At 44.8% G+C, this 16,575-nt stretch overlaps 2 protein-coding genes across 5 annotated transcripts in view; one reads left to right on the top strand and one right to left on the bottom strand.

The window, feature by feature from the left end:
• Positions 1-11,425, top strand: part of ENTPD5 (ectonucleoside triphosphate diphosphohydrolase 5 (inactive)) — a 60,162-nt gene extending 48,737 nt beyond the window's left edge. For 3 of the 4 annotated variants that reach the window (XM_017880463.1, XM_017880465.1, XM_017880467.1), the window contains 3 exons: positions 132-188; positions 2,225-2,340; positions 5,249-6,209. In XM_017880463.1, coding sequence (XP_017735952.1) covers positions 132-188; positions 2,225-2,340; positions 5,249-5,335 — 260 coding nt within the window. In that variant the 3' untranslated portion in view covers positions 5,336-6,209. Of the gene's footprint in view, positions 1-131; positions 189-2,224; positions 2,341-5,248; positions 6,210-11,344 lie in introns of those variants that run through there. The other variant, XM_017880464.1, reaches the window with a different exon arrangement.
• The window catches only part of COQ6 (coenzyme Q6, monooxygenase), a 13,316-nt gene continuing 6,550 nt past the window's right edge, over positions 9,810-16,575 (bottom strand). The window contains exons 5-12 of the mRNA XM_017880474.1: positions 14,695-14,825; positions 13,885-13,992; positions 13,739-13,801; positions 13,442-13,549; positions 11,555-11,757; positions 11,360-11,475; positions 11,024-11,190; positions 9,810-9,941 (exon numbers count right to left, since the gene is read on the bottom strand). Coding sequence (XP_017735963.1) covers positions 9,912-9,941; positions 11,024-11,190; positions 11,360-11,475; positions 11,555-11,757; positions 13,442-13,549; positions 13,739-13,801; positions 13,885-13,992; positions 14,695-14,825 — 926 coding nt within the window. The 3' untranslated portion in view covers positions 9,810-9,911. The remainder of the gene's footprint in view (positions 9,942-11,023; positions 11,191-11,359; positions 11,476-11,554; positions 11,758-13,441; positions 13,550-13,738; positions 13,802-13,884; positions 13,993-14,694; positions 14,826-16,575) is intronic.

Genomic DNA, 16,575 nt, shown 5'->3' with positions numbered 1-16,575 from the left:
AGAGCAAGACTCCGTCTCAAAAAAAAAAAAAAAAAAGGCTGCATAGATTATGTACATGTGTATATAATGGATGAATTTCCTTATGCTTCCTTGAAGGTGTTTTGATATCAGATAATCTTGTTTTATTTCAGATTATGAAAAGGGCGGTATTTTAAAAGTTGAAGATTTTGAAAGAAAAGCCAGGGAAGGTGAGTTTGAGTGTCAGGGGAAGCCCTTGAAGGTAAGCCTGTGAGACTGCCTGCCAACTCTCGTGACCTAAAGTGACCTAAAGCACCTCAGCGCAGAAGGCCTGTCAGAAGGCTAGTTTCCTTTCTTAGTCTTCCAGTCTTTGCTAAAAGTTAGAAGCATTGGGTGGTAGCCAGGTATGGTGGCACACATCTGTAGTCCCAGCTACACAGGGTGGGAGGATTGCTTGGGGCCGGAAATTCAAGGCTATAGTGCACTATAATCACACCTGTGAATAGTCACTGCATTGCAGCTTAGGCAACATAGCGAGACCTCTGTCTCTAAAAAAAACATTTTTTTTTCCAGCTTTATGCAGCATAGAATTATGGGCAAGAATATGGGAATATAAGAGGTTTTAGGAGGTCGGGCACGGTGGCTCACACCTGTAATCCCAGCACTTTGGGAGGCCAAGGTAGGCAGATCACCTGAGGTCAGGAGTTCAAGACCAGCGTGGCCAACATGGTGAAACCCTGTCTCTACTAAAAACACAAAAATTAGCCGGGCGAGACAGTGGGCGCCTGTAATCCCAGCTACTCGGGAGGCCAAGGTAGGAGAATCACTTGAACTTGGGAGGCAGAGGTTGTAGTGAGCCGAGGTCGTGCCACTGCACTCCAGCCTGGGCAACAGAGTGATACTCCAGCCTGGGCAACAGAGTGAGTCTCCACCTAAAAAAAAAAAAAAAAAAAAGAGTCTTTAGGGCTTTAGGGAAATGGTGAAGACCGTTTTTTCTTCTACGCTGTCTTTTTTTAATTGAAATAGTGTTATCAGTGTTAATGAAACACTGAGCATCAAAAGACATGGGAAATAGCCACAGAGGCTTCCTTGAGAGGATCAAAACTGCCAATGAGAGCTAGGCACAGTGGTTTGAGCCTGTAGTCTCAGCTATGTGGGAGGCTGAGGCAGGAGGATCGTGTGAACTCAGGGGCTTGAGGCTGCAGGGAGCTCCAATCATGCCACTGCACTCCACCCTGGGTGACAGCATGAGACCTCGTCTCTAAAAAAAAAAATTAATAAAAGTTTTAAAATTAAAAAATAAAATACAAATGATCTTATCCAGTAACCCCACAGTAGGGTTAAATGATATCTCCTTGTCTTCTGGGCCGCAGCATTAATAATAGATAAGAGACTTAGGGCCGGGCGTGGTGGCTTACGCCTGTAATCCCAGTACGTTGGGAGGCTGAGGCGGGTGGATCATGAGGTCAGGAGATCAAGACCATCCTGGCTAACACGGTGAAACCCCATCTCTACTAAAAAAAAAAATACAAAGAATTAGCCGGGCGTGGTGGCGGGCGCCTGTAGTCCCAGCTACTTGGGAGGCTGAGGCAGAATGGTGTGAATCCGAACCACTGCACTCCAGCCTGGGCAACAGAGTGAGAGTCTGTCTCAAAAAAAAAAAAAAAAAAATAGATAAGGGACTTAGGACTAAGCCCCCACAATAGGTCATAGAAACTTAGCAAATAAACTAGAGCCCATGTAAATGTGAATAGATAATCATACCAGACAACTGCAAGTTTTTCAGAAGCTGCAGTCTTACAGAGGCAGTCAGCGCATTGTCTAGCCTCTGAGATGCCTCGGCATTAACCAGAGGGAGACTTCTGCTTTGCTTATTCTTCTTCTCCCCACCGTCTTTTTTTTCTGAGACAGAGTCTTGCTCTGTCACCCAGGCTGGAGTGCAGTGGTTCGACCTCGGCTTGCAACCTTTGCCTTCCGGGTTCAAGTGATTCTCCTGCCTCACCCTCCCGAGTAGCTGGGATTATAGCGGCACACCACCACGCCCTGCTAATTTTTATGTTTTTAGTAGAGTTGGGGTTTCACCTTGTTGGCCAGGCTGGTCTTGAACTCCGACCTCAGGTGATCCACCTGCCTCGGCCTCCCAAAGTGCTGGGATTACAAATGTGAGCCACCACGCCTGGCCCCCTATTCTACTTTCTAAGAGAAAATCCTACACCTCTCAGTTAGTTGCAAACTTGAACTCCACTGTTGACTCTGTCTCTTTCAGTGTGTGATAACTTGGAAAACTTCACCTCAGGCAGTCCTTTCCTGTGCATGGATCTCAGCTACATCACTGCCCTGTTAAAGGATGGCTTTGGCTTTGCAGACAGCACAGTCTTACAGGTAAGAGACAGGACACCAGAGTCCCATAACAGCCCTCTTTTGTGGGGGTTGAGAAGGAGTAAGAGCTTGTTCAGTAATCAAAGTAGCTAGAAGTGAAATTATGAGGTAGTTTTGTTTGGGCTATGGACAAGGTACTGTGCTGGGCATCATGAATGTGGGAGATTACCTCGATGCAATGGTAGCCTCCAAGTGTATTACCAGGCAAGCTATTGCAGAGGCCACAGAACAGAAAGACTAGCAGCCCAAATTAAGATGCCAAGTCACATAGTTTATATATTTATTTATTATTATTTTTTTGAGACGGAGTCTCACTCTTGTTCCTAGGCTGGAGTGCAGTGGCAAGATCTCAGCTCACTGCAACCTTCACCTCCTGGGTTCAAGTGATTCTCCTGCCTTGGTCTCCTGAGTAGCTGGGATTACAGGTGTGCGCCACCACTCCCGGCTAATTTTTTTGTATTTTTAGTAGAGATGGGGTTTCACTATGTTGGCTAGGCTGGTCTCGAACTCCTGACCTCAGGTGATCCGCCCACCTCGGCCTCCCAAGGGCTGGGATTATAGGAGTGAGCCACCGCACCTGGCCCACATGGTTTATTAAATCAATTTAGAACTCAGGGTGAGAAGGGGAAAGAAATGAAGAGATGAACACAGAAGACACGATGCAAGCAGGATGCAAGTACCACTCTCTCTAAATCTTGGGTTCCATTTGTCCTGGGTTTATATGTCCTGCCTCTCTCTGCTGCTAATAGAGTGGTTACACATACTGGAGCTGAAGTTTGGTCATGGGAGCACAAAGACAAAAGTGCCTGAGGCCACCACACAAACTTGCCCTATTTGGAGAGGCCCCAGTGGCAGACACACCTGGCCAGTAGCATTAGCTCAGCCATCAACATGTACAATGTGTTTTCTTTGGCAGAGGACATGAGGGACCAAAAGGGTGTCACCAGTGAGTGGCTTATTTAAGATCTCATGAACACTGAATGCCTCATGCATATATAATGTGTCACATATATTTCATGTGTGCCTCGTATATTTAGTGCCTCTTGAATCTTAGGTCTCTCTTTGTCCTCCTGTCTGTCTCCATCTGTTTCAATACATGCAGGCTCTACTTTATCTGTAGTAAGTTATTTATCCCCAGTTTTGGGCATGTGTCTAGGCTCGATTACATCAGGTCAACAGAGAACAATCAACTGGTTTACAGACTTTTTTTGGTGGTGGTAGCATCTTTATCCAACGAAAACTTACGTAGAATAGCAGTAATACAGCCGGGTGTGGTGGCTCACACCTGTTATCCTAGCACTTGGGGGGCCGAGGCGAGTGGATCACCTGAGGTCAGGAGTTCAAGACCAGCCTGGCCAACATGGTGAAACCCCATCTCAACTAAAATACAAAATTAGCCGGGCATGGTGGCAGGTGCCTGTAATCCCAGCTACTTGGGAGGCTGAAGCAGGAGAATCACTTGAACCTGGGAGGCAGAGGTTCCAGTGAGGCGAGGTCACGCCATTGCACTCCAGCCTGGGCAACAAAGAGGGAAACTCCGTCTCAAAAAAAAAAAATCAGTAATACAAAACTATTCTAGTTGAAGCAGAGATTGGGGGCCTGAAACTCCTCTATCATTTGGCCTCCCTTTTTCCTTTGAAGCATTTCTAAGAAACCCCTAAAATTCTGAAGAAAACAAATTGATAAAACTGATACACACTAATCTAATCCTCTTCTTATATAGTTGAGGAATTTGGGTCTAAAGTTTTGCCCAAGGTCACTAAGCTAATTGAGATAGATACTGGCTTATAATGTGTTAAGTTCCCTATTTGGTTATTTTTTTCTTTTTTCTTTTGAGACCGAGTTTCGCTCTTGTTGCCCAGGCCGGAGTGCAGTGGTGCAATCTCAGCTCACTGCAACCTCCACCTCCCGGTTTCAAGCGATTCTCCTGCCTCAGCCTCCCAAGTAGCTGGGACTACAGGTATGCGGCACCACGCCTGGCTAATTTTGTATTTTTAGTAGACATGGGGTTTCACCATGTTGATCAGGCTGGTCTCAAACTTCTGATCTCAGGTGATCCACCCACCTCAGCCTCCCAAAGTGCTGGGATTATAGGCATGAGCCACCACTTCTGGCCTTGTTTTTGAGACAGGGTCTTGCTGTGTCACCCAGGCTGGAGTGCAGTGGCATGATCTCAGTTCACTGCGCCCTGTGCCCCTCCCGGGTTCAAGCAACCCTCCCACCTCAGCCCACTGAGTAGCTGGGACTACAAGTGTGTGCCACCAGTCCTGGCTAATTTTTTTGTAGAGACGGAGTTTTGCCATGTTGCCCAGGCTGGTCTTGAACTCCTGACCTCAAGCAATCCACCTGCCTTGGCCTCCCAAAGTGTGGGAGTACAGGTGTGAGCCACTGTGCCTGGCCCCATGTTTGGTTATCATTAGTGCTTAGGAAGAGGCACTCGCTTATGTAGTAGGAGTTGAGAAGCTTGTTCTTTTCTACCCCTAAATCTATTCTCATCTCCTGACCATGCCCTTTCTACTGCATCTATTACCATTACATTGTAAGTTGCCTTATCTGAAATTAGTGAATCAGAAAATAAAGCAGGGGATACTTTGTGTAGTTTCAAGGTTAGGGAAAGAGTTCAGAATACTGTCTGTCTAAACTATCTCTCTAGAAGGCCTGATGGGTCACGACCTGGGCCAGAAGCATTCAGTTCAGAGATGAGAATGGCAGGTGTAGGGGCAATGGCCAATGGGCCATGGCCAGAAGGAAACTGTTACAGAGTAGTGGGAAGCCTGCAGACTGGCTGCTGTCAGTTTCGCCATGGTTTGCCCATGTGGATATTCTTTGCCAATATCGTCTGCCCAAGAGCTGTGCTTGCTAGAGTTGGAAATTGGATGAAAAGGTGAAGACTTTTTTTTCTTCTTAACAGCTCACAAAGAAAGTGAACAACATAGAGACGGGCTGGGCCTTGGGGGCCACCTTTCACCTGTTGCAGTCTCTGGGCATCTCCCATTGAGGCCACGCACTTCCTTGGAGGCCTGCATTTGCCAACACCTTTTTAAGGGGAGGAGAGAGCACTCAGTTTCTGAGCTAGTCTGGGGACATCCTGGACTTGAGCCTAGAGATTTAGGTTTAATTAATTTTACATATCTAATGTGAACTGCTGCCTAACCACTCAAGAGTACACAGCTGGTACCTGAGCATCACAGAGAGCCCTGTGAGCCAAGAAGCTTTGGAACTTAACCTTGGAGTGACAGCCCAGGGACAGGTCCCTGGGAACCAAAGAAAAATCTCATTTCAACCCTTTGAGTGCCTCATTCCACTGAATATTTAAATTTTCCTCTTAAATGGTAAACTAAGTTGACTTATTGCAATCCCATGATCCATCAATATCAGTATGTTTTTTTCCTCCCTGTACAGTGCCCTGCCCACCCTTATCTGCACCCACCTCCCCTGAAAAAGAGAAAAAAAGATACCTGATTTTGCTTTCCACGTATAATTCAACAACACAAAATGGGACCATATCAGAATCTGTATGATCCTATTCTGTGTTAGCTCCAATCAGCCAGCTGAGAGCCATCCTAAATATTAATAGGATGGAGAGTAACTCCTAACTGTGCATAGATTACAGCCTTAAGAAAGGAGGCCATCCAGTCTCTGGGGACATGTTTTGGGAGGGTGTGGCAGCCTCATCTAGCCTACCTTTTCTTTAATCAGCATTTTATCAGTCAACTCTGGGATTAATGAACATATCCGACTTTATGGGTATGTGTATATGCAGTGCCAGTACCACCTCCCAACCTCCCAGGCTAATGTGTTAACAGTGTTTTCTATGATTCTAAACTTGTTTTCTTTGTATTTCTAAGAAATACAACTAGGCCCTAACTTTTGGTCTGTGGTCAGAGGTCAGTGTCTGTGCTATTCCAGGATCTGTTATTTCAGTTTACTCTTTTATTCTCTCCGTTTGTAACAGTACCTTCCTGTCCTGGCCCCTTATCACTTTCGCTAATATCCTCTGAATTATTTATCTAGTTCAGTTTCCAATACCGTTCCTGACAAAACCCCACTTGGATTTGGTTGGCTCTCTCAGCCCACGTCAGTACAGTGGACCAACATTTCCAGGGAGAACCATATTTAATATCCCTCATGTTCTCTTTTTCAATCCAAGTGCTCAGAGCTCTTGACTGTGAATTACTTACCCCAAATTCATTATCTTGCACTTTTTTTTGAGACGGAGTCTTGCTCTGTTGCCCAGGCTAGAGTGGAGTGGCGCAATCTCAGCTCACTGCAACCTCCGCCCCCAGGTTCAAGCGATTCTCATGACTCAGCCTCCTGAGTAGCTGGGAATACAGGCGCCTACCACCATTCCTGGCTAATTTTTGTATTTTTAGTAGAGATGGGGTTTCACCATGTTGGCCAGGCTGGTTTCCAACTCTTGAACTCAATTGATACACCTGCCTCCAAAAGTGCTGGGATTACAGGAATGAGACACCGTGCCTGGCCTTATCTTGCATTTTTTTTTTTTTTTTGAGACGGAGTCTCGCTCTGTGGCCCGGGCTGGAGTGCAGTGGCCGGATCTCAGCTCCCTGCAAGCTCCGCCTCCCGGGTTTACGCCATTCTCCTGCCTCAGCCTCCGGAGTAGCTGGGACTACAGGCGCCCGCCACCTCGCCCGGCTAGTTTTTTGTATTTTTTAGTAGAGACGGGGTTTCACCATGTTAGCCAGGATGGTCTCGATCTTCTGACCTCATGATCCGCCCATCTCGGCCTCCCAAAGTGCTGGGATTACAGGCTTGAGCCACCGCGCCCGGCCTTTATCTTGCACTTTCTACATAATCATCCCTGCTTCTCATCTGCCCTGTAGTGCTCTTGGACCTGGAAGACCTCCCTGTGGTCTGGCCCCTTTGCCTTGGTTCTTAACCTCCAGCTTCTTTCCAGGAGTGTTTGTACTTCCCCAAACTGGTGGCTTTCACAGTAGACTGTTTCCATGCTCTCTCACAAAGGATGTTAAATATGCCTAGCCCTCACACAGTCCATGGGAAACCTTATTTTATTTTCGTTTTGTTTTGAGATGGAGTCTTGCTCTGTCACCCAGGCTGGAGTGCAGTGGCACGATGTCGGCTCACTGCAAGCTCTGCCTCCTGGATTCACGCCATTCTCCTGCCTCAGCCTCCCGAGTAGCTGGGCCTAACAGGCACCCACCAGCACACCTGGCTAACTTTTTTGTAGTTTTAGGAGAGACGGGGTTTCACCGTGTTAGCCAGGATGGTCTCGATCTCCTGACCTCGTGATCCACCCGCCTCGGCCTCCCCAAGTGCTGGGATTACAGGCATGAGCCACCATGCCCGGCCGAAACCTTATTTTTAACATTACTCCATTGAGTCAATAAATATTTACCATCTGCTATGTGCAAGTTACTAGGCAAATTTCTGTTTCCTTGTCCCTAAAATTCTTCTCTTTAAATTCACTGTGGAATTTGTTTAGACTTCACAGACTTTTATTACTAAGGTCACCTTTATACCAACTGCCTTCCTCAAAATGCTTTTAATGAAATAACAATCTTGAATTGGAAACAGTCCAAAGAAATAAGCCAAGGTTGTACTCAGTACAGAATTCCCTAGAATTCGTAACAGGCTGCCATTCAGCTTCTGCTAAGGCATGTTCAAACAGCTTATTCCATTTGGAACCGCACCGATGTTAAAAAAAATTCCTTATATTGAGCTGAAATATATCTGTCTTCTAAGTGGTCTTAGTTCTCTAATCTCTCCTTCCAAAATCTTTGGATCTTTTGAGGAAAGCTTCTCCCAAGTTCTTTATTAAGTGACATGACTTTCAGACCCCTTCCGATCTTTGTCAATAAAAGTAGGGTGCCAGACCAGTCACAGAACACTAATGTTGTCCATGTTTCCTCCAGTAGAAACCAGTATTTTACAAGACGTAAGCTGCCTTCACTAAAGACTGTTCCAGCTTGACAAATGCAGAGATGTCAAGAGTCTCTTGTCTTTAATCACGGCGGGGGCCATTTTGTAAAGCACAAATACCGTCCAACAGACTCCTTTGGTCATCCCAAATACCTCCGAACTCTAAGGTAGAAGCATTCTAACTCCAGAAACTTACCTATATCTATTTTGTTAACCTTGATTAGACCTTCTGGAGAAGTAACCAATTTGTCCATCTTAGGAGCAATCTGGAATGAGAATTTTTATTTTTTTTCTGTAAGGCCCATCCTGCCTGCAGTAGAGCCTTTGGGCTTCTTAAGAGGTCCTACAGATTCTAATGGTTTCCTTTGTAGATGTGTTAATATATTTAAAATACTTAGGACATGGCCTGGTACATGACAGATGGTGTTTAACATCATTGTCATATGAAGAACACTCAGTGGGCCAATGGAGGTGTGCCTTAGAATTCTTCGTCTTGCCTGATTTTGTTTGCATAACTTCTGGAGAGTCTGTGTCCTCCTCATCTAGGCCACCTTTCCATTTGTTGTGAAAGATGACCTTGTCCCTGCAGTCTCCGCCAGTAGTCACACAGCTTTTCACAGCAGCTGCCATCTTTAATTCTTTTTCCTGAGATTCCAGGAAGGTTGTGACATTGTCACTTTTTTGTTCTAGAATCTTTTAAATTTTCTGCATTTGCCTGAAAAGCGCCCCTACAAGAATAGATTTCCCATGGCTCTAAAAATTATTCCCAATAATACCTTACTTGGTTCAAAAGCAGACTGTTTCTCCTCATTTCATCTCAGATCAGACTTTTGGGCAAGATGTTCTTCAGAGTAAGCAAATCCACAACCTAAAAATCTCTTCAAGAGGCATCTCTGGTCTTGTGAAGAGACCTCTTTAAAAACCCACAGTAAAACTCCCTTCCCTCCAGTTGGCCACCAGTCTGCCACCAAACACGAACAAATTCTGCTGCTAATCGGTTTTCCTTGTGATCTGGTTCCTGAGGTCTTCAGATCTGTGCAATGAATTATTTATTGTTTTATTAAACAGACAGTGGTGTCCCAGAGAGGAACCATAAATAAAATGGAAATCTGGTGCTGTGATAAAGTGATAAAGACTAGCATTAATGAGACCTGGTTTTCCTTTCAGAAAGTCCAGTACACCTGTAACAAAGGTTAAAGCAATTTATATTTAATTTGCATTCTGATGTTAACTTTTAATCAGCAATTCTAACAAAAATGCATCTATTTCTAATTCTTACCTCTATCAAAAAACAACTGAATAAATTTAAGACCAACACTAAAACAAAAACAAAAAAAACTGTAAATTTTCTCTTTAGAAATGATTGTTTAACAATTGGAAATGATGTGTGACAGGACACCTTGTGGGTTTTTAGTAATAAAAAGCTCTTTTCAACCACATTGTAGTCTTTCTTCAAAGTTTTTTTCTTTGGTCTGGGCTAATGGTCTGGCTAATATACGCTCCTCACAGCAAATTATCATTCATTATTTGGGTGCCACAGGCCCATTAAGCAAAGAAGAAAAAGAGAATTCTAATGTAAAGTAAGTTTATTAAATAAGATCTTGAAAATATGTATGATGGGTCTTAGGGGAGGATGTTCTTTTTCATCAACATAATCTTTAGGAGAGGAGTACTCATTTGCTTGCAAAGGCCATAATCTGTTCCTGGAGAAAAAATATAAGTGAGTGAAACTCTTAACACTGTAAGGTGAAGAAAATAATTACTGTAGATAATTCTCTACAGAATTATTATTATAGATAATAATCATGTAGATATTCTTCCCAAGAGTCCCTGTTTTATTTCGGCTAAAAAAACAAATATATACATATCTATAAACACATGTTTTGGAGACAGGGTCTCACTCTGTTGACTGGGCTGGAGTGCAGTAGTATGATCATAGCTCACTGTAGTCTCAAACTCCTGGACTCAAACGCTCCTCCCTCCCCAGCCTCCTAAAGTGGTGGGATTACAGGCATGAGCCACTGCACCCAACAGAAAAAACATATCTTTAAATGCAAGTTTTCAGGATGAAACCAGCCAAGCAGCAAAAGGAGCTTAAACATCTTCATCATTAGAAATCCCTATTCATTATTATTATTTTTTTTTCAAGAGACTGGTCTTACTCTGTCACCCAGTCTGAGTACAGTGATGTGATCATAGCTCACTGTAGCCTCAAACTCCTGCGTTTAAATGATCCTCTTGGCCTCAGTGTCCTGAATAGCTAGGACTACAGGCATGTGCCACAACACTCCCTATTCACTATTCTTAAGCCCTTCTTATACATAAAGTTACTACTTAGATGTGGGCTGTAACACCTAAAAGCCTAGCAAGTACTCTTCTGCTCGTAACCCTTGAGAAGGCAGACACATAAAGATAATAATTTTACAGCCAAGAAAATTAATTCAAAGAATTACAGCCGCAGTGGCTCATGCCTGTAATCCCAGCACTTTGGGAAGCCGAGGCATGCGGATCACCGGTCAGGAGTTCAAGACCAGCTTGACCAACATGGTGAAACCCCCATCTCTACTAAAAATTAAAAAATTAGTTGGGTGTGGTGGCAGGTGCCTGTAATCCCAGCCACTTGGGAGGCTGAAGCAGGATAATCACTTGAACCTGGGAGGCAGAGGCTGTAGAAATTGTGCCACTGAACTCCAGCCTCGGCGATAAGAGCAAGACTCTGTCTCAAAAAAAAAAAAAAAGAAATTGAGAACTGTTTGCAAAGTCATTCCTCTGAGCAACCTCTTACTTTAAGTGGAGACACTGCATTTGTGGCCTGCAAGCCCCATGTCCTGAGCAACACAAGCGGGGCGGCACTGGTAGAATAGAACCTTTTTAGTAAGTCTGTAGCAGCCAGAAGAGCAGTGTTGTGACGTTGTCTTTCCGTTTCATAACCTGTGAGGTGGCTCATGGAACCTGAAAGGCAGAGGAAAGATTAAATCCCTCATCCAATAATAAGGTTTTCTTCCCTCTCCTAGCAAGCCACCATATATATTTTATGTCCACTCCCTCTTGCTACTGTGGGCCCTGATTTTGCCTAACTATATGACCTCTGGATACTTCTCCACAGTACCTGAATCCTTACCTAAGTCCTTCCCATTGAAGGCTGCCGTACTGAGGTGATGGGCCAAGCTGGAGATATCCCCAAAGCCCATGTTGACACCCTGTCCTGCAAGCGGATGGACTCTGTGGGCTGCGTCCCTAAGAATAAAGCAGAGTTCAGGTGTGACCTCTGGCAGCAAGGTGAGAAGGGGGTGGCCCTGCTCTGTTATCATCTTACCCAATGAGCGCCACCCGAGGCCTGACGTACTCAGCAGCATGTCCCAACCCAAGAGGAAACAGAACTCGGCTTTTGGCATCCACCCTGGCTACGCTTGGGGGCAGCTGGCGAGCCGAGACCTTCGTGGGCTTCAGAAGGCCGACAGCATATTGCAGCATGGCACCAGCTGTGTCGATGAAGTCCGTGTGGTCAGCATCACTCCACTGAGCAGCACCAGCCACAAGACACACAAGGTGAAATTTGAGTAGCAGGGAATTAAAAATTCAACAAAGAAACCTTGTTTGTAACCAAAGCTTAGGCTAATGCTACCCAACTTGCCTACACTGATCTTGACAAGTGATAAGCCCTTCAAGTACAAAGCTCAACTTCTCATTGCTCCCCACAGGTTTTAAGATCAGGCCAAACTGCACATGAGCTGGCCCCTGCCTACTGCTGAGCTTCACCTTTCACTAGTCCCCACCCTCAATAACCATACACCGGCCACAGTATAGCTCATCACACAGTATCCTTCTACCTCCACGACTCTCCTCTGCTTAGAATGCCCGTCTCTATTTCATTAGGATAACACCTCAGAGCATCCAGAAGATGTCGCCTCTTTTTAACTCCTCCAGTCTTTCTCTGTGTTTCCTCCTGTATGCTTCCCCAGCATCCTATGCATACTTCTATCACTGTACGGAGATTGTCATTTACAGTCTTCCTTGCCTGACTATGAACTTCCTGAAAGCAGAGACTGTTCTCAGTATCTCCAGAGCCTGCTACAGAGAAAGGACAATTAATGGTGAATGACTGCACTGCAGAGGTCCTAGACCTGTGCCAGGAATATATACTAAATGGCCCAGAGTGGGGTAGTGTTCACCATTTATCTCAGAATCCACTTCAGTATGTTCAGTTCCTTTTATTCTTGTTGCTACTACAGAGCAGTGGAGTCTCAGTTCTTTGGTGTGAAGGTGGCAGGCTTTGAGTGTCATTTAGGCTCCAAAAGTAATACTGGTACCCCTATTATCCAAAGGCTGTGTCTACTCCAGAATAGTTATTTGTATTTGTTGAGCACCTACAATGTACTAAAGATGTTCCATGCATTTTACAAAAGTTCTCTCATTTTGAAAGTCTTCATTCAATCCTGAGAAGTTAGTGATACTATTTACATTTTTCAGGAAATGAACAGGTAGAACCAGTATTGAACCCACCTACTAAGCTTACTCTTAAGCCCCATGCTGACATTCGCTCAGCCTTTCCCTAGGAATACTTCCAATGAATTAGGCTTGAAAGGTTCAGGTAGCTGGAACCTAGCAGAACTGTTCAAAGTGATGCAAGTGTTACAGCTTCAAAAAAAGGCCAATGATAACCACCACCCAGGCAGCTGTTTCAGTCAGCCTAACAGCAGCCCACAACCCTCAAAAGGTTATTAATTATTTCTATTGTTTTGCATTTCCCTGTATGCCCTCCTCCACATAATCCAGACCAAGCATTATAGTTACAAAGTACAAAGGGACAGCTGACTGGTTACTCCTTTTTCCTGACTCAAAACCACCTTTCTGGCTGGGCATGGTGGCTCACGCCTGTAATCCCAGCACTTTGGGAGGCCAAGGCAGGCAGATCACTTGAGGTCAGGAGTTTGAGACCAGCCTGGCCAACATGGTGAAACCCCATCTCTACTAAAATACAAAAATTAGCCAGGCGTGGTGGCACATGACTGTAGTCCCAGCTACTTGGGAGGCTGAGGCAGGAGAATCACTTGAACCCGGGAGGCAGAGATTGCACAGTGAGCCAAGATGGCGCCACTGCACTCCAGCCTGGCAAGACTCTGTTTAAAAAAAAAAAAACAAAACCACACCTTTCTGTACGTCCTCCTGCAACACATCATTAGCCGGGTATATTGATACTCACAAAGGCAGAGTTAACGGCATCCACAAATTTTTCCTCATCCATGCTAACTAGCTGTGCTGCATGTTCATGGGATGTAGACCAAACCAAGGAACTCAAGGTGTCTGAGAGCTGTGTCAAAAGAACACCAATACCAAGGGCTAAGATTCTTCTGCACTTGGGAACTCTCAAGCATAAAAAGACAAGAAGGGAACTTACAACCAGCCTGGGCAGATTCCCTTGAAACCAGAAAAAGGCTGAGAGAAAGGGAAGAGGAAAGGCTGCATGCATGTGGGCAGACTGGCCAGAAGGACCTCTTACCGGGAGCAGAGCAATAGGCCCAGAGGGAAGAAATCTCTGCCAGGCTACGTTGTTTTCTGTGGCCTGCAACAGAGAGGAGAAAAGTTTCTCTGCGAAGTACCTAGTGCCTATGAATAGAGTCCCCAGATGGCAGCTCAGGATCTTACCTCTGATAAATACAGAGTAGCCACAACAGCAGACTGGTCATAGTTCCAGCTCACATTCTGGATTCCAGCAGCCTGCCGTACTCCGGAGTTGTGACCATCTGCACCTATCTGCATGGACACACGAGCCTGCTAAGTCTTACAGCCTCTCCTTAAACTGCTTCAGAAGTTTTTCTTTGCCCCCTAAAGTTTCCTCCAGCTCTGATTGTTGGTGAGCCCATTCTGTGGCAGAATAATTCCATCAGGCCTGCTTCACTCAGAGCCCCTAGACGCGGAGCCCCTGCACTGTGTCACCTCAGCCTCAGCCAACAGAGCCAAAGCTGGACATGACTCAAAAGGTGCCAGCCATGAGTTAAACTCAGGCAGGCCCTCCTGATACTTGAACTAGAGAGCAATAAGGAAAGTTTCAGTATGGGGCACACACTGGAGCTGAATAGTTCTGATGTAGGGTTAGGAATGGCTGCCATGCAAAAAGGGAAGCTTGCAAAAGGAGAAAAATGAGAGGCAAGAGATCAATGACCACAGACTCCTCAGAGGGAAAGAACAGCCTCCATTCCCTACACTCTGGTGCCTGCCCTGTGAGGCCCAGCTATCTGTTATTTCATGACCTAAGACAGCCCATGAGATTGCTTCCTGTACAGGATTTAGGATGAGACCATCTCAACTTGAGCTGGCCTGAATGGGTACTGGTCCTTATAACCAAAAGCTTTGCCTAAAATTAAACTAGAGCTTAGATCTAAAACCAGAATCCCTAGAATCTAGGATAAGATGTAGATATACAAGACCCCTAGCAAAATAAGAATCTTCAACTACCAACAATTTGGTCTGGAAGGTGCTGCCATCACCTAGGGTAATATGAACCCAAGGGCTGGAGTCTGCCATGGGAAATGGACACGGCCAGGTATAGCGAATGGCTTTGCTCCGGTAGAGAACCGTCACTCGGTCTGGGGAGTTCAAAAGAGAGAAAAGAAAATTAGAAAAGTGGGCCACATAGGCTGAGGAAAAAGCCGTAACTAAACCTAAAGCAAGGCCCCAGGACAGCAGTGTCTTGTCATTTAAGATTAAAAAAAAAAATCAGTAATTAATGCTATGGTCTGAGCTAATAAATGACAGAAGCCACAGAGATAATTCAATGTCAAAAAAAGACACTGAAGTTCTCAGTGAACTCTGTCAGAGGCACTCTTACTGTCCACATGCTTCTGTGCCTCCATTTTCACTCTGCGCCTAAATGAGCCCGTGTGTGCTTTTACAGTAGACAAGCTGGGAATACCATAGGCTGAAACAAATCCTAGACTACAAAAGTTTTTCTTCCAGCTGGAAATCATTTCATTTTTCTGGTCATAAAAACAATACACTCTATAGCCAGGCACGGGTGGCTCATGCTTATAATCCCAGCATTTAGGGAGGCTGAGGCAGGAGGATCACTTGAGCCCAGGAGTTCACGACCAGCCTGGGCAACATGGTAAAACCCCATCTTTACAAAAAATTAACCAGGCATGATGGTGCGCACCTGTAGTCCCAGTTAGTCAGGAGGCTGAGGTGAGAGGATTGCTTGAGCCACTGCACCCGAGCCAGGGAGAACAAAGCAAGACCTTGTCTCAAAACAAAACAAAACACTATTTCCAAAAACATCAGACTGTATGCATCATTTACAGCTTTTTGTATGTCAGTCAGTCAGTCAGTCAGTCATACCCTCAACAAAGCGATTTAAATAGTAATAGTAAGCTCGCTGTAAAAGTTTGGACAACAAAGAAAGGTTAAAGTGGGGAAAAATCACCCTTAATGAAACTACTCAGAGACAACTGCAGTTACAGCTTTGGTGTATGGCTTTCCAATTTCCTATGCATGGACATGCACACACAAGTGTAATCATATGACCCAATATATTATGGAACAAATTTCTGAGTTATTAAATTTTAGATCCAAATTATCTTTAAAAGGTACATCGTGGTTCATTACATGAACTACTATTCAATATCAAAAAGCATTTAAGTTGCTTCCAATTTTTCTCTCTCTAGAACAGTAAGATATTTGCAAATCGCGTAACTGATAAATTTATGTTCAGAATATATAAAGAACTCCTATAACTCAAAAAGAGAAATAATCCAATTTAAAAACAGGCAAGGCCGGGCACAGTGGCTCACGCCTGTAATCCCAGCACTTTGGGAGGCCAAGGCAGGCGGATCACGAGGTCAGGAGATTGAGACCATCCTGGTGAACACTGTGAAACCCCGTCTCTACTAAAACTTCAAAAAAATTAGCCGGGCGTGGTGGCGGGTGCCTGTAGTCCCAGCTACTTGGGAGGCTGAGGCAGGAGAATGGCATGAGAATGAACCAGGGGGGTGGAGCTTGCAGTGAGCAGAGATCGCACCACTGCACTCCGGCCTAGGCAACAGAACGAGACTCCATCTCAAAAAAAAAAAAAAAAAAAACAGGCAAAAGATTTTGAACAGACATTTTTCCAAAGTGGATACACAAATGGCCAGTAAGGACAGGAAAAGATACTCAGCATCATTAGTTATTAAGGAAACGCAACCACAACTACCATGAGATACCACTTCACTCTCAACAGGATGGCTAGTTTTTTTTTTAAAAGAAGGAAAATAAGTGTTGGTGAGGATGTAGAGAAATTGGAACCCTTATATACTGGTGGGAAAGTGAAATTGCATAGCCTCTTTTTTTTTTTTTTTTTTT

The sequence above is a fragment of the Rhinopithecus bieti genome, unplaced genomic scaffold, assembly GCF_001698545.2.
Source record: "Rhinopithecus bieti isolate Rb0 unplaced genomic scaffold, ASM169854v2 scaffold_11380, whole genome shotgun sequence".
NCBI classification, from domain to species: domain Eukaryota; kingdom Metazoa; phylum Chordata; class Mammalia; order Primates; family Cercopithecidae; genus Rhinopithecus; species Rhinopithecus bieti.
The sequence above is the reverse complement of the archived record's forward strand: the minus strand, read 5'-3'. Positions and strand labels throughout refer to the sequence as shown.